General features: G+C 41.9%; 1 protein-coding gene across 4 annotated transcripts in view; it reads right to left on the reverse strand.

The window, feature by feature from the left end:
- Nucleotides 1-18,504, reverse strand: part of ZBTB11 (zinc finger and BTB domain containing 11) — a 2,099,144-nt gene that overhangs the window by 686,788 nt on the left and 1,393,852 nt on the right. For all 4 annotated transcript variants that reach the window (XM_085622427.1, XM_085622426.1, XM_085622429.1 and 1 more), the window contains one exon: nt 2,525-2,669. In XM_085622427.1, coding sequence (XP_085478553.1) covers nt 2,525-2,669 — 145 coding nt within the window. The remainder of the gene's footprint in view (nt 1-2,524; nt 2,670-18,504) is intronic.

The following is an 18,504-nucleotide window of genomic DNA, read 5'->3' on the forward strand; positions in this document are numbered from 1 at the left end:
TAGTTCAGCACTTCAAAAAAGGACCGTTGCGGACAAAATGTAAAATTGGGATAATAAGACAAATTCTAAGTTAAATCAAATTTCAAATTTAGTTTATTTGAGTAGTCAATTAAAATCATTGCATTACAAATAACCCTCAATACATAAAAATACATCGAACACTTCTGCAATCTGTCATTTGCCCGTTATTGAGCTATAAAACATTCATTAATATAATCACAGCTAAATCTCCATATAGAGGATTTAAATATAGTAAAACGAAGTACTTAGCCCAAATCTCAGCACAGAGTAAAAACCAAGTAAAACTGTCAATTATTATAACATAGTTTCCTGGCCGTTCTCCTTAAATCCTAAGGGCAGACACAAAAGAGGGGAAGTGGCAAGTGGCTACTAGGTTTATGCAAATTGGATCTTTAAAATGATGGGAAAAATTGCAAGCACTCTCTACATGTGACAGAGCCATGCTGTGAGTAGGGGCTTAATTTAAAGTGAATTAGTACCACTAAACAGAAGACAGTTTTCATTGTTGTGCTATGTCCTCTAATAGTCGCCTAGCTTATTTTGATCACAGGATATAAAGTGCAAACGTGCCTAAGCATTGTACTGCCCCTGCATGCCAACCCTTCAAATTTGCCAGTAGGGCCCCGTAGCTGAAACACACTCCGCTCACTAGTCCTCAACTGCTCTTTGCGATCTAAGGCCAATACCCTTTTCACCACTATCCTGAGAAATGTGGGTTAACTCAAGAGCTGTAAATGAATACATGGTTCAGGGCGAGTCCAGAGTAGTCCAAATGCTCTCTCCCCAAAAATATAGGAGCCTGGAATGGTTCAAGGAGGGGTGTGTGTTCTCTCACCTCTACTTGTTAACTTACAGCAGACTTACAAGTTACTTTGTAAATAAAGGTTTGATATCTGCAATCCTATGCCATACATCGATTACTTATCTCATGTACACAGTATATTGTCATTGTTTATCATAATGCAAATTAGGTATCAATAATATTAAGACAGCGGTTAAGGTCTATTACAGAAATATAAAAAGCTTCAAACATAATTAAGGAACTTCTACTGGGTGAAACTCGAGGGCTAGCCATATTTTCTGCTAGAAATACGATACATGTAAGTCAGAACAAAAATAGAACTTCCAACAGCTCCCACACTGTCTTTAGTGTGTGCTAATCAACTCTTCAAACACAACTCCAAGTGGAATTAATTACTGGCTTGGTCTTCTCAAAAAGTCAGACTACAGACTGTCACATCACTGGTGCATTTATTACTTGCGTTCTTTTTGACACTAAGACATTAACTTTTTCTGACCCATTAAAAAATAAATATGCTGTTTCAAGGTTAACTCACACACTGAATTTTATCTACTTGTTACATATTTTGGATGTCTTCATCCTGTAATTATTTGGACTACTTTATTCTATTCTGCCATTATACTGATTTTAGTATTATATTGTATGCTAATCACAGTTTCCATTTCAGTAGTATTCGTTACAGTGGCATGTAACATTTTTTATATTTTTGGAATTCCATTTTGCTTTATGTTGCAGAATTTTGCATTTTCTCTATTTCAATCCTTAACTGGCACCCTGATCTCTTGTGAAGTGCTTTATGCCTTTATCACAGGTGGATTTAGTCCGTTATTAAATAAAATATTTGTATTAGAGAGCCTCAGTGCAAAATTGCTCAAAGTTGCAAATGGGAAATTATAAAAGTTACATTTATGAAGCAACTGTATTCATAAGGCTGCCGTTAATGGACGAAGTGTAAGGCTCCTAAGCTTACTATTAACATGAAATAATAAGCTACACTTTGAATGTTTGCAGATAAAAGGCTAGTCCAATAATACCGTAACACAGTGAACTATTTTACAGCTTGAAATCTGTTTTGACAGCAAGTGTTACTAATGATTCCTTTAATTTGGCAATATTGGGGTCAGCTGAGTGCTATATTGTTTTGTGGATGTTTCACACTGAAGCTGTGAATAATAAAGTATTTTCCATTTTGTACAAAGAGGACTGTTTCCAGCTCTCCTCCTTCAAACATCTCTCTCTTAATGACCAATGGGAGAGGGCAGTTGAGCAGTTAATTATATTTCATTAAAAAATAAATGACAAAGAGGCTGCAGTATTATTCTAAAATTATTTAATACTCTGCCACAGTCTTAGTTTGATACTTTTAATGGAAAACTTTCTATTAAAGCGACGAATTTGAAAGCAACCAAATAAATGTTATGTTCACAAAACAATTCATATTCTACTAATAAGTAATGCTGTACATTTACTCACGAGTAGTCTTTAGGGAGACAGCGAGTAGTGGGGTCTGTAAAAGGCAGTATGTTATGGCTAGGAAGACACTGAGCATTGTTTAATTGTTATTTAGGTAGCGAACAGTTAGAGAGGAACTGCGGTAGTGCAGAGTTAAGAAGACCGAGAAGCAAGTCCTTAACTGGCACCAGTATTAGGAGACAAACATTTTTAGAATTAAAGGTTACCGGGTGCCTTTGTATTACTTACCGGTGTGCAAGCTGGTGTGCTCTTGAAGACTTCGTTTTGTTACAAATGATTTCTCACATACGTCACATTTGAACTGTTTGCTTATTTCATGGAGCGTTCTGTGCATTTTCAAGCCATGTTTGTAAGTAAATGTCTTTCCACAGACCTATAGGAAAAGGAAAAGTACATTTTTTTTACAATTGTTTCAAGATAATACACTTTAATCTAAAGCAGTCATGGGCAGTATTTTGTGTCTGAGCATGGAGTTTACCATTGCATTATCCTGCTACTCAGAGGCTGCACAAATTCTACCAAATATAAAATGTTTCTACATCGGGAAAGGGGTTGCTTCGTGTTGGAGGGGAACATGGCGGCCGTGTGCTAGACGGCCCCGGGCGCCACTCGGGGGAAATCGCTCGAAAATGCGCTAGGAGAACAGCGGCGAAAACACGCACCGGAGAATGCTGGAGGTGCGAGCCTCTACAATGATGGCGGGGGTGGGCGGCTGAAAGCTGGCTGCTGCGTTGCAGAACCTCGGGGTCTCGGTAGAAGGAGGCGGCTGGGGACATCCGACGCTGCAGGGAAACTGGCGGCTGGGTTGGGCTGGGGGCAGAGTCAGCACAAGACGAGGATGCCCGCAGTTCCTCGAGTGTTATATCTTCCTTTTGTAGTTTTTCTCGTGCTTGCATGCACAAGCTTTGTCATGTGTTATTTTTCCAAACCCTAGAGTAGAACATCTGATCAGTCCCATGAATCAAGAGTGGACAGTTGCAGGGAACCAGCCGGAGCTTGAAGTCCTGTAACCGGCAGTGCTTCCTTTTCTTCGATGGATTAAACTTCCTTTTTAAAGTACTCATGAGTCTTCATTCTATCTTAACAAATTGGCGACGATCGAAGGAAGCAATTGATTATCAAACCTACAACCTGGATTGATTTTTTTTTTTAATTCCTCGTTTGTTTTTTTACATCAAAATATTCTGCAGAACATTTAAAAAAAAAAAAAAAACAAGTCTTCAACTTCATTTGAAGTGAATTCACCTTCCCGTTTCACACTTCTGCTCACTGCTTGATCGGACTTTGGGTTTGCAGTATTCGTTTCCTGTGAGTTCTTTCTTTAATTGGAAACATACATATTCGGAGTGTTCAAGGGGGCACGAACCGGAGACGCATTTGGAAAGGTAAAGGACAGTGTACATTTTTGTGAAGTTGCGGAGCTTCGGCCAGTGTGGACATTTGCCCATTTAAAAGGGAAGAGCACTTGCCGTTGTTAGCATTTTCCATTGTTATGGTTCAAAACTTTACCAACGCCTCTCTCACCTAGTTCGTGGTGGAATTCTCATCTTCATTCCAAGTGGACTCCCGGACTGGAACCTTCCTGCGTGTTGTTCATGTGACGTTGCTTTGCCTGTGACGAGTTTCCGTCTTTACGTACTACACCACACGTAAGACGTAACACATAAGACGGCAATCTTACGACATTTCACTCAGTCGGTGTCCATTTCATGCTGTTCCGGTTTCCTCATCAGGCCGATTTGAAGTGTCGAGTGGAAAAAGCAGACAGAAGGTATTACTTGAGATTTGTTTTTTCTCTTCATTCCCTTGTAACTACGAGCATTTCAAAAACAGAAGATTTGTTTTGGGGGATAAAATTCCTTGTACTTTGCTAGTCGGAACTGCAACCTCTTCAGGTCTCCGATCGTTTTGGTTTTTTCATCCTGTTTCGTGGACATAATTTTTTCACGGACATTTCATCTTCAGCTGTTTTGAATTCATTGAACAGTTCATCTGTGCCACCTGGTGGTTTAGATCAGTACACTCTATAGCTACAGTATTCAGAGCTTCATTTAAGAACATCTTTTGTACACTTTTCTGTATTTTTTCTTCCTCCAGGTATTTTCATCGTGCTATTTATTTTCCTAAGCCATATGCATATTTACTGTTGTCATTGCATCTTGCGCATCTGATTTCGTTCAAAGTCATTGAAATTCATATTTTTAAAAAAAAAAATATTCACCTATTACACTTTCCTTTTCATTTTCTTCTCTTTATCTAAGTTCTAAACATGTGTGCTCAGGGTTATACTCTTTCCCCCCCACAACCTTATTGGTCTGCAGGTAGTTCACCATGTATGCCCTGGGTGGAGTGGAAAGCTTATTTCTTAAATTATATAGAAACGTTAGACTCTAATGGCAAAATGAAACCACCAGAAAAAAAAGGTATTTTTTTACATTCCTTAGGCCCTGAAGGCCTCAAAGCGTGTAACCAACTACCCAGAACTGAAAGCAGTGGTGTTGTAAATGTTTTTGAAAAAGCAATTACTGATTTCGATCGCTACTGCTCACCTAAGGTGTGTGCTGGTATTTCTAGATATAAATTTTTCCAAAGAAAACAGCGTAGCGACGAATCTGTTGATAGTTATGTTTCTGCACTTAAGACCTTGTCTTTGGATTGTAAGTTTGGCATTCTACAAGAAGATTTCATAAGAGATCAAGTTGTTATGCATGGTAATAATTCTACAATTCAAGAGAGGTTATGGGTCAATGGTGTTTCTGATCTCGAATAATACTGAGGTAATTGCAAAAGTAAACACAAAAAATCGTTTTAGAGAACAAGACGTAAAGAATAAGAAGACCACCAGTTCTTTTAAGGGAAAAATGATGACTCAAAAGGAAATTTGAAAAATGCTACAGATGTTGTATTAAATCTCACCTTGCAAATTATAAACTATGTCCAGCCATCAAGCAGAAGTGCTCTAATTGTGGTTTAGTTGGTCATTTTTCAAAAGCATGCAACAAAAAGAATATAAACAACAAAGTGTATTGATGAAAATGAGGATAGTGAGGGTGAAGAGCCTAATTCTGATTGTGGTGATGCAAGTTTTTTTGTTCTCAACATCAAGGATTCTAAACATCCTATACTTAATATTGACAATTCAGTTGTTAAAAGAAAAACTGTTTGTGATATGGTTATTGGTGGAGTCAACACAAAAATGTATGCAGATTCAGGATCTCCTTACTCCATTGTGAATGAGATGGTATGGAATTCTCAATTTGTACCCAAGTTGGGTAATGAATTAGAATTGCCTGATATCAGTCCAGAGGGTTATTCCGGCGAAAGAATCGATATTCTAGGATACAGAACTCTAATTTTTAGATTCAAGAACCGTGAGTGTACTGCGAAACTATATGTTTCCAAAAAAGGACCCTCTGTTTTAAGCTGGTTTGACCAAGGCAAATTGGATATTATCCTCAGTCCCAATAGCCCTGATCCTGTAATGGTTATTGATGAGTCTAATGGTCTTAGTGAACTTTTATTACACAAATTTCCCAGTGCTTTTAGAACCGATATAGGTAAATTAAAGGGTTTCAAACATGAAATTTGTTTAAAAAGAGATTTGTGCCCAAAAATTTACAAAGCACGCAACATTCCTTTAGCTGTGCGCGAAGATGTAAAAAAAGAACTTGATTCTTTAGTAAAAGATGGCATAATTGAGAAGATTGAATCTTCTGAATGGGTTTCACCCATCGTCGTTGCCAAACGTGCCAATGGGAAAATTAGATTGTGCATCGACTTACGCCATTTAAACAACAACATCATCATCGATCAATTTCCTTTACCACGTATTTCAGAAATGTTGACCAGTGTTAGGGGAGCTAAATTTTTTTCTACTATCGATTTATCTGCAGCTTACCACCAGATTGAGTTGCATGAGAACAGCAAAGATTACACGGCATTCATTACTCCTTTTGGGTGTTTCAGGTATAATAGAATGCCTTTCGGATTAGCTTCTGCTGCAGCTATTTTTCAACGTGTTATGCAGGATATTTTAAAAAATTGCAATAATGCTATCTGTTTTCAAGATGACATACTTGTTTTTGGAAGTGATGCCCAGGTACATTTATCAGCTTTAGAGAATGTTCTTAAGGTTCTTTCTGATCATGGTTTGACTATCAAACATTCCAAATGCAGATTTGGAGTGAAATCTGTGACGTATCTTGGTCATGAACTGTGTGAGGAGGGAATCAAACCCAAAACAAACTTAGTTGAGGCTATTCTATCTGCTCCTCACCCTAAATCTAAAGATGTTAGGTCCTTTGTAGGTCTTACTGTATTTTATTCAAAGTACGTGCAAAACTTTTTTTGTCGTGTTTTTAACATTAGACAATTAATCAAAAACAAAAACAAGTTCTTGTGGTCAAAAGATTGTGAGAATTAATTTAATGACGTCAAGAAAGCTATTTGTTCAGCTACTGCACTTTCAAGTTTTGACCCTTCACTTTCTTGCATCATTACCACAGACGCAAGTTCAAAAGGTTTAGCAGCTAGTTAACACAGGAGTCCAATTCCGGTAGAGAATACATCATTGCACATGCGTCCAGAGCACTCACACCTGCTGAGGAAAAATACTCTACCATAGAAAGAGAAACTTTAGCCTGCGTATGTGCACTTGAGCACTTCAGAGTGTTCGTGTGGGGTAAGGAATGTTTAATTAGCAGTGATCATAAACCTTTAGTGCACCTTTTAACCACGTAAGGGATGTTAAAAGCTTCAGCACGAATTGCACGCATGTCCATGCGTCTCCAAGATTTTATTTATACAATTGTCTATGTACCCGGTAAAGAAAATGTAACCGCTGATTTTCTGTCAAGGATGCCCTTACCACTCAAAGAAAGTACCTACAATGAGTGGAATGATTTTCATATTGCTTTGGTACACAACGAAGATTCTTTACCAATTGACCGAAACGTTTGGCTTAAAGAGTTTGAGAATGACCATACATTAAAAAATGTGGAAAGGTACATCTCAAGTGGATGGCCTAAGAAAAAAAACATTGATGCTGACCTCAGATGTTTTTGGGAGATAAGAAACGAGCTTTCATGTGTAGATGGCGTGCTTAAAAGAGGTGATCGAGCCATCCCTCCATGCAAGTTAAGACACAATATTGTCTCTCATGGTCACGAGGGTCACAATGGTATCGTTGGAACCAAACAAAAGGTAAAAAATAATTTTTGGTGGCCTGGTATGGATGTTTTCATCGAACGCATCGTTAGAAACTGCATCACTTGTGCTAATGCTGATAAAACCTTGATTACTCTTAAACCAAACCTTGGTGAACATGTTATTCCAGACTATCCGTGGCATACATTCGCCATGGATATTATGGGTCCCGTTGGTCCAAATTCTAAATATGTTCTTGCAACCATTGATGTTTTTTCTAAATGGCCAGTTATCAAAATTGTAGAAAAAGTCAATACTGATGCTGTACTATCCTTTTTGGATGAAATTTTCACTGAAGAAGGGTTACCAGTACGTCTTATTACAGACAATGGTGTTCAATTGCTTTCTAACAAAGCAAAGGCGTATTTTAAAGGAGTTGGCATAATTCATTGTACTACTTCTTTGTACAATCCAAGCGGAAATGGTGTCATCGAAAGATTTAATAGGGTTCTCAAAAGTGCTGTCCAAATTACGGGTTTTGACAATGATAAATGGGAATTACAAGTTTTTAAAACAGTATGGATGTACAGAACCTCTACTAATGTTATGACTGGTTACTCTCCGTTTGAAATTATGAGAGGTAGACTTCCCAGGACCAAGTGTAATCCTGCATGGTTAGCTCCCTCTACCATGTCTAATTTAGATCTTGAGACTGTAAAGAAAAATCTCATCCATAATCATGTGATTAATAAAGAACGGTTTGACAAGAAAAGGGGGTCTATACATGATCCAATTGTCGAAGTAGGGATGCTAGTCAAAGTTAAAAAACCTTGGAAGGTCAAAAAAGGCGAGAGCCAATTTATGGGTCCTTTTGAGATCAAAGAGGTACTTAAGAATTCAGTCAGACTCACAAATAATAAGGTTTGGAATCTAAGCAGAATTGCGGTCCTGAAAGCTGATAAAAGTATTTATTTCAATTCTGAGGATGAACCAAAGTCTGTAGACAATCTTGATGATGAAGATCTTGTAGAATATCCAGTTCGTAATGATGATTTGGTCAATGTTTCTAATAATATTGATTGTACTGTAGACTCTGGAAAACGTCAACGAAAAAAACCAGGTTGGATGTCTGATTTTGTGTCTTTCATCAAAAGCAAATTTGTAAGTTAATTGTTTTTTTTAACTGTTTTTTTTTCATTATTTATTAACCCTTTCGCCGCGGCGGGAATTCCGCCGCGGCGCTGGGGGGTGCGGGGGGGGCCGCGCGGTGGCGCTGTGCTCGTGACGGAGCCGCTCCGTCATGAGCCGCGGTTGAGCTGTGCTCATGACGGAACGGTTCCGTCATGACTCCGCCCATTTGCGTTGTCCCCCCGCACAGGCGGGGAAATAGCGCCGCGTAGGCGGAGCGGCCGCCAACGGCCGTGACATGACGGAACCGTTCCGTCATGAGCACACGGCAACCGTGGCTCATGACGGAGCGGCTCCGTCATGAGCGGGGAAGGGGTTAAAGGGGGAAGATGTGTTATATCTTCCTTTTGTAGTTTTTCTCGTGCTTGCATGCACAAGCTTTGTCATGTGTTATTTTTCCAAACCCTTGATTCATGGCACGATCAGCATGTTATAGAATAGAACATATGATCAGTCCCATGAATCACGAGTGGACAGTTGCAGGGAACCAGCCGGAGCTTGAAGTCCTGTAACCGGCAGTGCTTCCTTTTCTTCAATAGGATTAAACTTCCTTTTTAAAGTACTCATGAGTCTTCATTCCATCTTAACATCGAGCAGCTGATGGAGACAGGGTAGCCCCAGTGAGAGCTCTAAAGTAGAGAGAGACGGGCGAGAGCGTGAGCTACTCTAAGGAGGTAAGTTTAGGAGGTTCCTACCCCCCACCGCATATGGAGAAAGGCATCGCTAAGAAAGGTGAGGTTGGAGATAAACCCTCCAGGTACACCTGGAGAACCAGGAATATCGGGGGAGGTAAGGCGTGCTTTTTACCTGTTTCTTCGGCGTTAGATCCCCTTTTAGGCACAGTGCAGGAAGTAAAAGACACTGCTAAGGGAAGGTGAGGTCGGCAAGGTGTAGGTGGTGGAGGGTTTTTTTAAAGCAGGAGAGCAGGCAAATCTCTATCAAAAAATAGTGGGAGTAAAAATAAAAAGGTAACTAGTATAGCCATAAAAATCACACCCTCGCTTAAATCTTTATTTCGCATTTTACCAAGTATGCAGAAGAGTAGCTCGGGGGAAACCGCTCCTAAAAACGTAGGAGCAGAGGCACTCAGTATGGGCCTTAATGATGATGAAAGTAGCACAAGTAGCTCAAGAAGACCCCCACAACAAAACGAACTAGAGTCAAATTTTGCAATAGCTCAAGAAAAAGCAGTTACAATTCCCACTAGCAACAGGTTTGAAGCGTTGGCAATGACGGATACAGCAGGAGAGTCTGGAGAGTTCAAAAATAACCATAGTCGGAGGAACAAGAACGCCGAAAGAGGTGAAGGGACTCCGGGAAATGCAGATGATTCACTGGCAAGTATTCTACTAGGGCTGAAAAACGAAATCAAGAATCGATTTGAAGTTTCGGAAGCTAATCAGGTAGGCATACAAGCCTCCTGTTCGGAGCGAACACAAAAACTAGATGCGGTTATCCTCCGTACTGAGATGCTGGAAGAAGACGTGGAAGCAGTAAAATGAGACGCGACAAAAAATGCCTCTGAAATTACTAAGCTAGCCAAGCAAAAGCAAAGCTTAAGGGAATATCTCGAGAGACTGGAAAATCATTCCCTAAGGAATAATTTAAGATTTTTGAATATCCCAGAAGCTGAGGCGGGAGCAGATATGAAGGCCATCATAATTAAGTTACAATCGAGGCACGATCTTGAAGAATAAGGAAGACATAAATCTTGAGCAGGAAAGTGATAGAGAGCCCTTCCGCCGCACCCCCCAAAGAGTAAAACCCAGGAAGATTCTGGAGAACTTACTTTCTTATACCATCAAAGAGGAAATCCTTAGCAGGGCCCTAAAAAATGGTCGGTAGTCAGTCAATGGCTACTCGATAGTAATCAGGTCAGATATTTGTAAATCTACGGAACAGAGGCAATGGGAGCTAGGATCAAGATGGAGGAGCTACGGAAGCTTGGGGCCAAGGTCCAACTAAAATTCCCCGCAATGCTACGCATAATGTGGGACAACCAAATGCATAATTATCGCTCAGTAGGTGATGTAGAGACACTAATCGATACAATAAAAAAGAAGCAAGATGCGACTAAGTGCCAAGCAACTGATTAATGTAATTTGGTGCGTGTTAAGCGCAACAGCATGCTCTCTCCTTATTTTAGTGCGAATTGTCGTTCCCCCAAACGGTCTGCCCATTAGGCATTTTTATGCCTAAAAAGAAAGGGAGAGTTCCCCAGGGTAGGATTAGTGGGGTGGGTTGTGGGGGGGTGGTGGGTGGGAAGCAGTGGGTTAAAAAAAAAGTCTTCAATATCATTCAGTGAGGAGAGTTTTTATGAGCCAGAGATGAAGCAGGAAGTGGGAATTAGAGAGGAAGTATGATGGTCAATATTGATATACACAACTGGAATGTGAATGACCTTAGGTCAAGATCTAGACAAAGGGCAGTGCTGAGATATCTGAAAGAAAGCCAGGCACAAATTATGGTGCTACAGGAGACACATCTGTTAGCAAGCAAGAGTAGGGAATTATTTAGCAGGTATGGCTCTGTTCCGAATTTTTTAGTCTCCGACCATGCACAATGCTGCAAGGGTGTCGCAATTTTAATTAGAAGGGGCAGAGGGATTGAGCTTAAGTTCTCAAGCACGGATAGCTCTAGTAGATGGGTCTTAGCAGTTATGTTGTGAATTTATTTGTGTCTGCTTCTATGGCCCCCAATGAGGTAGATCCACAGCACATTGTGGAGTTGGAGCTAAGATTAGTTGACATATCAGCCCCAGTGATCGTGGGGGGGTGGATTTAAATACTCTGTTAGGTCCCGTACTGGATAGATCCACATGATGGGATAGCACCCCGGTGCATAGAACGAGACATGCCCTGAAAAGCTTGATACAGGATCTAGGGTTAGTGGACGCTTGGAGGCATCTGAGAGGGAAGTCGAGAGGCTATACCCATCACAGCAAAAAATATTGCCACTATTCTAGATTGGATTCTTTTTTAGTTGAAAGATGCTTAGCGCCCAATATTAAAAAGATTATACATCATCCAGCTAACATTTCGGATCACTCAGCAGTTACTAGCTCCAGGAACACAGCCCAAAAGTAGGTGAACATAAAAACGCACTCTTCTTAGATGATGAGGAGGTGGTGCTTGCCTTAAAAAAGGCCTCATAAGAATACTTTTCGAACAATAAAAACACTGCCTCCCCAGGAATAGTGTGGGATGCTTTTAAAGCATATACACAGGGAGCTTAGAAAAATCTCGGATGTGCTAAAGGGAGAGAAAAGTGGGCTGAAATAGTAGGTATGGAAAGAGAAGTGGGTAACCTTGAGGCAGCCTTACAATCTGTAAGTGAGGGGGAAGAAAGGGAGGGGATGGCAAGAAGACTAGAAGAGGCCCAATTGAATTATAAGATCAAATTGGATTTAAAGTGTAAGGCAGGGTGTCAGGCAGCGAATATGAGTGAGTTTGAATACGGGGAAAAAGCAGGGGCGTTATTGGCCTGGAAGGCCAGGGTCGAAAGAACTAGGAATTTGATTAATGAGCTAAGGGGACCTTCGGGGGAGGTATTTGACAACTGGGAAGGAATGCAGAATTATATAGTTGCACTCTTCTCTCAGCTCTACAGCGAAGATACTATTCCCGAATGCCGACGGCTTAAAGACTTGTTGGGGGCAATTGATCTCCCTGTATTGACCAGCGAAGGGGAAGAGAGTATGGAAGCTCAAATCACCCAGGAAGAGATCGGTGGGGGGAGGGGGGCTATTAAGAAAACTAAGAATGGAAAGGCCTTCTTGGATGCCATCCTCTCAGAAGACTATAAATTATTAATAGAGGAAGTGCTCACGGTTTGGGAGAACCTGTTCAATCTGGTCTATATGGGGAAGACGCGGGTTCATGGAAAGAACCCTTCATAGTTTTGATCCTAAAACCAGCCAAAGACCCTGGGAAGGCAGAGTCATATGGTCCGATTATCCTGCTGAATGCCGACTAGAAGATCTTTGTCAGTATTTTGGCGGGTAGGCTGGCTAAATTGGCTTCCCAACGTATACACTTTAATCAAAAATGATTTATTCCTGGGAGGCAGATCCATGAACTGACCCAGCAATTAATTGGTAGTATAGATCTGGCTACATCAAGGTCGGTACCCCTGGCGGTAGGTACATTGGATGCCGCCAAGGCTTTCGATCCTGTTTGTTGGGCCTATCTATGGGAAGTTCTGGCGGCTATGGGGTTCGGCTCACACTTTATAACAACACTGAAAGCCTTATATGAACGTTAAACAGCTAGGATCCTTCTTAATGGCTCTCTTACTAAAAGTTTCCTGATTTTTAGGGGGACTCGGCAGGGTTGTCCCACCATTGCTATTCGATATCTATATCGAACCATTCGCCCAGATGTTGCATTGGGATGATCAGGTTATTGCTTTCAGTTCAGGCACCTATAAAAAGAAAATCGCATTATATGCAGATCTTGTAATCTTTATGGCAGATCCGGTTTTAACTATTCCCAGGGTGGAAGCCCTAGTTAGAAAGCTTGGGGCGCTATCCGGATATTTGGTAAACAATGCAAAAACAGGGATATTGTGTTGGAATGTCCCAGACTGGAAGGGAAACGTTAAGAGAGAAATTAGATATCTTGGAAATCAGTATAATCAACTCATTAGAGGGAATTCCCCAGCTTAATTGGGAGAAGATTGGGAAATAAATCAACAAATCACTCACCAGATGGAAGAATCTCCCCCTGACCCTGTATGGGAGAGTGAATTTAATCAAAATGGTGATATTGCCTAAATTGACATATCTTTTTAATTGCATTCCTCTGACGTTCCCTAAAGGTATGATTGATAAGCTACAGGGGAAATTAATTTGTTTTGTTTGGGCATCTAAGGGAGCTAGGCTCGCCTGGAAGAAACTGAGGCGCAGGCTGGAGAAGGGCGGTTTGGCTCTCCCTGATCTAAGACTATATTGTATGGCCTTCCCGTTGAAAAACTTCCGAATCCTCCTAGGCACATCGGGGGCCTTGTCAAAGGGTGGCCTGTTGGAGGAAATGGTAAAAGAGTGGGTCTCTAAAGGTTTTCTTTATAAGTTCGGGGCAAGGAAATTCTTTAAAAAAGTTAGGTTGAAGATGTTGAAGGCAGCACTCACTCTTTGGGGGTAAGGAAGACACTTGGTATGGGTTATTTTTCCGATTTCTCACCAATCTGAGATTCACCATGTACGCCAGAGTACCTTCAAGATCGGTTAAGTGTTCCACTAAGGAGGGCGGGAATTGAAATGTGGGGAGGATCTCCCGACGATGCAGGGAGTAGTGCCATGGGAAGTACTGGTGGCAAAAACGGGCGATTCCCCCTCAAGATTCAAGTACATGCAGCTACTATCTTGGGTGGAGGCTAATAGCCGGGAGATTGGTGGAGCATGGGAATCTGAATGAAAATTAGAGAATGAGGCCCCTAGAAGAAAGGAAGTCGTCGATTGGTATTGGACTCTGCTGCTCTCTGAAGATAAGAAGCTAAAACCCCCATATGAGATCTGGAAAGGAGCTATTCAGAAATCGAGGAAATTTACAGTTGAATATTTCTTGCATTTCACTACAATGAGCGCGCACATTTACCGCATTTCGAATACCTACCACAACACTAAAACAAAATGTCTGATCAACAGACTTGGAAACAAATTCTGAGACACTGAATGGCGATACAAATAGAACAATAGACACAAAATAACGTTTTAAATACCAAGGCTCTGATTCACGAAGGTGTCACGCAATGCAACGCAGCACCCAAAGAGGCTGCGCTGCATGGCGGGGAGAGAGCAGTAGAGCCCCATATTCACAGAGATATGGCACTCTCCTGCCCCTGTGGGTGGGGGGTATAAAAAAATAAATACAAAAATTACTTACCTGGCTGCCAAACCACCAACTTGCCTTGCATTGTCCTATTCTGTTCCTGCTTGAAACAGGATGCCCACCCAGGCTCCTCTAAGTCAATCACAACGCAGCAACTGTGATTGGTCCGAGACTCGTGGTTGGCCGCTCAGACAGGCAGCGGGAGCCTGTGCATGTTCCTCAGCAGGCTGTGTATTACAGCATGGTGGGGAACATGAAAGTGTGCATGACTGTTTGGCCGGCCCAAGACGGCCAGCCAAACATTCATGTGCTCCTAAATGCCCACCACTCTTCCCCTTGCTGGCTGTGACACCAGACAAGCCCCTCCCCGCAAACCTGCCAGAAAACAGAAAAATAAAATGATGATAATGTAGTGTTATTTTAATTTTCCTTTTTTCACTGCGCAAAAGGCATTGGGGCAGCGCTCCTCCGCCTTAGCGGAAGAACTGCCGCTGATCTCCCCTCTCCCTAGCACCGGCGCTGATTTGTGCAGGCACACAGGTTAACCCCACAATGTTAGGGTGCGGGCCTCAATCTAGTCTACCATAGGTTTTGTGCTGGAAGGGTACCCTTCCTGTACAAAATACTATGGCTAGACAGCTTTAAAAAATTTCTACTTTGTATTTGTGCTGTACAGTGCAGCACACATGTAAAGCTGGGAATGCAAGAAGAAATAAAAACATTTCTTCTTTTAACGGCTGCTTTTCAGCAGAGTTAATTTTTGGCGCTAAACTCTACTAATGTTAGTAGATAGGGCTTTGCGTCAAAAGTATGGGTTGTTCCATAGGAACGCCCATGTAACGCCCCTTGATGTAAAGTAATGAAAAGCAGTGTTTCGCGTTGCTTTGCATTAGTTTTCCATACAAACTAACGCAAATTCCAATTTACTTTTGGTTTGTTAATCCCCAAACAGGTTTAGTGTCGGGTGTGCGTTAATAAAGTAATGCTAGCCTGACACTAAACATTTCTGAATCTGGGCCCTAGTGTTAAGCAAATGACACTAATCTTACAGAAAGTATAGAAGTGTCTTGCTCTTCCCTGTTATCTATGTCTCAATTCTGGTCTTCTCCAAGCTATGACACTGCTGAAGTAGAGTCTGGTACTCCCAGTGGGAGCTTCATTCAAAAGGAGAAAGGGAAGTGCCTAAAATCTTATACTTCTGGTATTCTTCACCTTCCACTGGATGATGATCAACTAGTCAATGTGTTTTGACTGTTTTGGACAATTTAATAGGCCAGAAATTTCAAAATTCCCAGTGAATTCTGCGGTTTTAAAAAGAGAATCTAGAGACCCAGAAAAGCTTCTCTGCCAAGATTTATAGGCAGGCTATACTCATTGGCATTGGATGTGGAACAGCTTCAGAATTGTGTGGCGATGGGTTATTAGCAAATCTTCCTTGACAATCAGCCCATCACTTGAATTATGCTGCAATCATTTCAGACTCAGTGGATAAGAGGACAGAGTCTTCATTAAAGGCAGCTTATTTGGGTTTAGGTCGAGCTATGAGGACAAGGATCTACTCGGTTTAGACGTCCCAGGACTAAGGTTTTCAATTCTTACCCATAACCATTCAGGAAGACGAGTATGTCTCAAAGTTGTTGCCAGTAATGGAATTTCAGGCCAAGTACCTATCAGACATACATTTTCAACAGACCTCCATGATACCTACCTACATGTTTCCATCTCACAAAACTGCCAAATAGTCATCGGATTTGGTACCCGGGATTCTCACTGGCAGTTGCAAGTCTGACCATTAGGTTGGAACGCCTCCCCCAGAATTTAACCAATATTCTGGCCCTCATAATAACAATACTGCGCAAGCAGAGCATTCAGGTTCATCCTTATATTTTCGCACTCAGGATTCTCTTTTCAGGAGTGTTCAACTGGATGTGCAAACACTGGAGAGATTAGAATTTGTGCTGAATTTCAATAGGTCAAAATTTCAATCATCACAAGTCTGGTGTACAGAGGGGCCTGGTTCAGACACATCAGATGAAGGACTGGTTTGTCTTCCTCCTAAACAAAAATTTTAACTGGTTCAAAGGCTGAGGAATTTATTGCAGAAGGGCCAGGCTTCAGCCAGTGAATTTCCTGCGGTCCAGGGGGATACGGTGAGTATTCCTGCGGAACATCCACTGTACTGAGAAGATTTTGTTTCTTTTCAGTACGTAATGATCCTTTTTTCATTTTTTTAGCGGGGTGGAGGGGGTGTCTTCATTTGGGACAATTAGTTCTGCACAGTCTTCAGGGTGGAAACCAGGATTACAGAATTTCGAAATATGGTGGTAAATTCAGATAATGCGAGAGAACAACTTCAATGGTGGTTACACTGCCATCATTTGGACAAGGGGGCTCCTCTATCTGCCTGATTTTTTTGAAGTCATTACTATTGATGTCATCAAGAGGGGTTCAGGAGCAGGTCTGGAGTCAAGTGCAGTCTAGGGTATTGGTCAGTCAAGGAGAGAATCCACTCCTCTAACTAGATAGCGTTAATGGCAGTAACAATGTCTTATTTGAACGGACAATTTGGAACAGGGTTGAAGTCCCTAAGCCAGGTGGTCCACAGGATTATGAGCTGGGCAGATCAGAATGTACTACCCCTGCTGGACAATCAAAATACAGAGTAAGGACAATGTGGTGGCAGATACCCTGAACTGGACGTACCCCTCTACACAGAAGCTTAGAATAACAGTACACATTTTTCAGGAGATTTGGTAAAACATAAGTAGATTTGTTTGTAGAACACAAGAGCTTTCTCCTGCCCCAGTATTTCTTCAGATTCCAGGATCAGTTAACCAAGGGAGAAGATGCATTAACGTGTCAGTGGCCAAAGTCACCATTGTACGTGTTCCCACCTATTCCAGTGATTCCTCAGGGATAGCAATGGAAAAGTCGCACTTGATCCTAATATGTCCATATTAACCAAGGAAGTAATGATTTCCACTCTTAAGGTAGAAGTTGGGGGAACAGGTTTGTTTTCTTCCTCTGCATACTTACACCTTAATTCCTCCTCCATTATTGCCCCTTAAGTTGGAGGTTGAGAGACATGGGCATAGGAATGTAGGTCTCTCCCATCCAGTGGTATATTCTATTCAGTCCTCAGGAAGAGAGGCCTGAATCTACTACTCGGGCTTACAGCCCTCACTAATCCTCTTTCAGGGGAGGGCCTGGCAGCCCACATGGCTGTAGCCTTGTTTTAGAGCTCCTGCCCAGCTTCGAGTAAACCTTTTATAATCCTCCTATATGTCTGCTGAGATTTTGCTACCTCCTTCCTGTGGGGAATCCTGGTAGTGTCAGGAAGCGACAGAGGCCTGACTTGCTTCGGAGTGCGGTGGGATCCGAGGAGGGGATACTGGGCACTGCCATGTGTGGCTGAAGTGTGCAGCCTTGGTGCCAGGTGATGAGCTCTTGGAATAGCTATGGGGGAATCGACTTTCCCCATGCCCCACTGCAGTGGAAATTGCCTAGACAAGTAAAGTGATCCCTAAGCTTGGGCCCAAATTGGGATAGCGCCAATCGGCAACAGTGTGGGCCAGAAGATTGATGTTGGGGCCAGCCACACATTGACCCACCTTCCCTGGGCACCCCGCAGCTGAGCCTGAAATACGCCATGCTGTGAGAGAGCTCGGGCGCTGCAGGACCTGGCTGTAAATGTTGGAGCCTAACTGGTCCTGACAGGCATGTTTCGCAGTGAGGAGGCGGCCTGGGGGCTTGCTGCCATTTATGTGACGTACCCCATCTTACTAGGACCTGCTTTGTGATGGTTCTAGTGGTATATTTATTTATTTACTTGAGTTTTATATAGCGCTGGCTAGACCCGGAGGTATCAGAGCGCTTTACATGAGGCGAGTTACATAGGTTACAAATTACACATTGTTACAGAAGGTACATACGTTACAGGTTACATCCGTTGGTTCAAGGCGTGTAGAAGGGTAAGGGGGTAATGTAAAAGGGTAGCAGGGAGGGAGATTAAGTGGAGCATAGGCATAAGGATAAACAAAGTAGGCA

The sequence above is a fragment of the Triturus cristatus genome, chromosome 8, assembly GCF_964204655.1.
Source record: "Triturus cristatus chromosome 8, aTriCri1.1, whole genome shotgun sequence".
Classification (NCBI taxonomy): domain Eukaryota; kingdom Metazoa; phylum Chordata; class Amphibia; order Caudata; family Salamandridae; genus Triturus; species Triturus cristatus.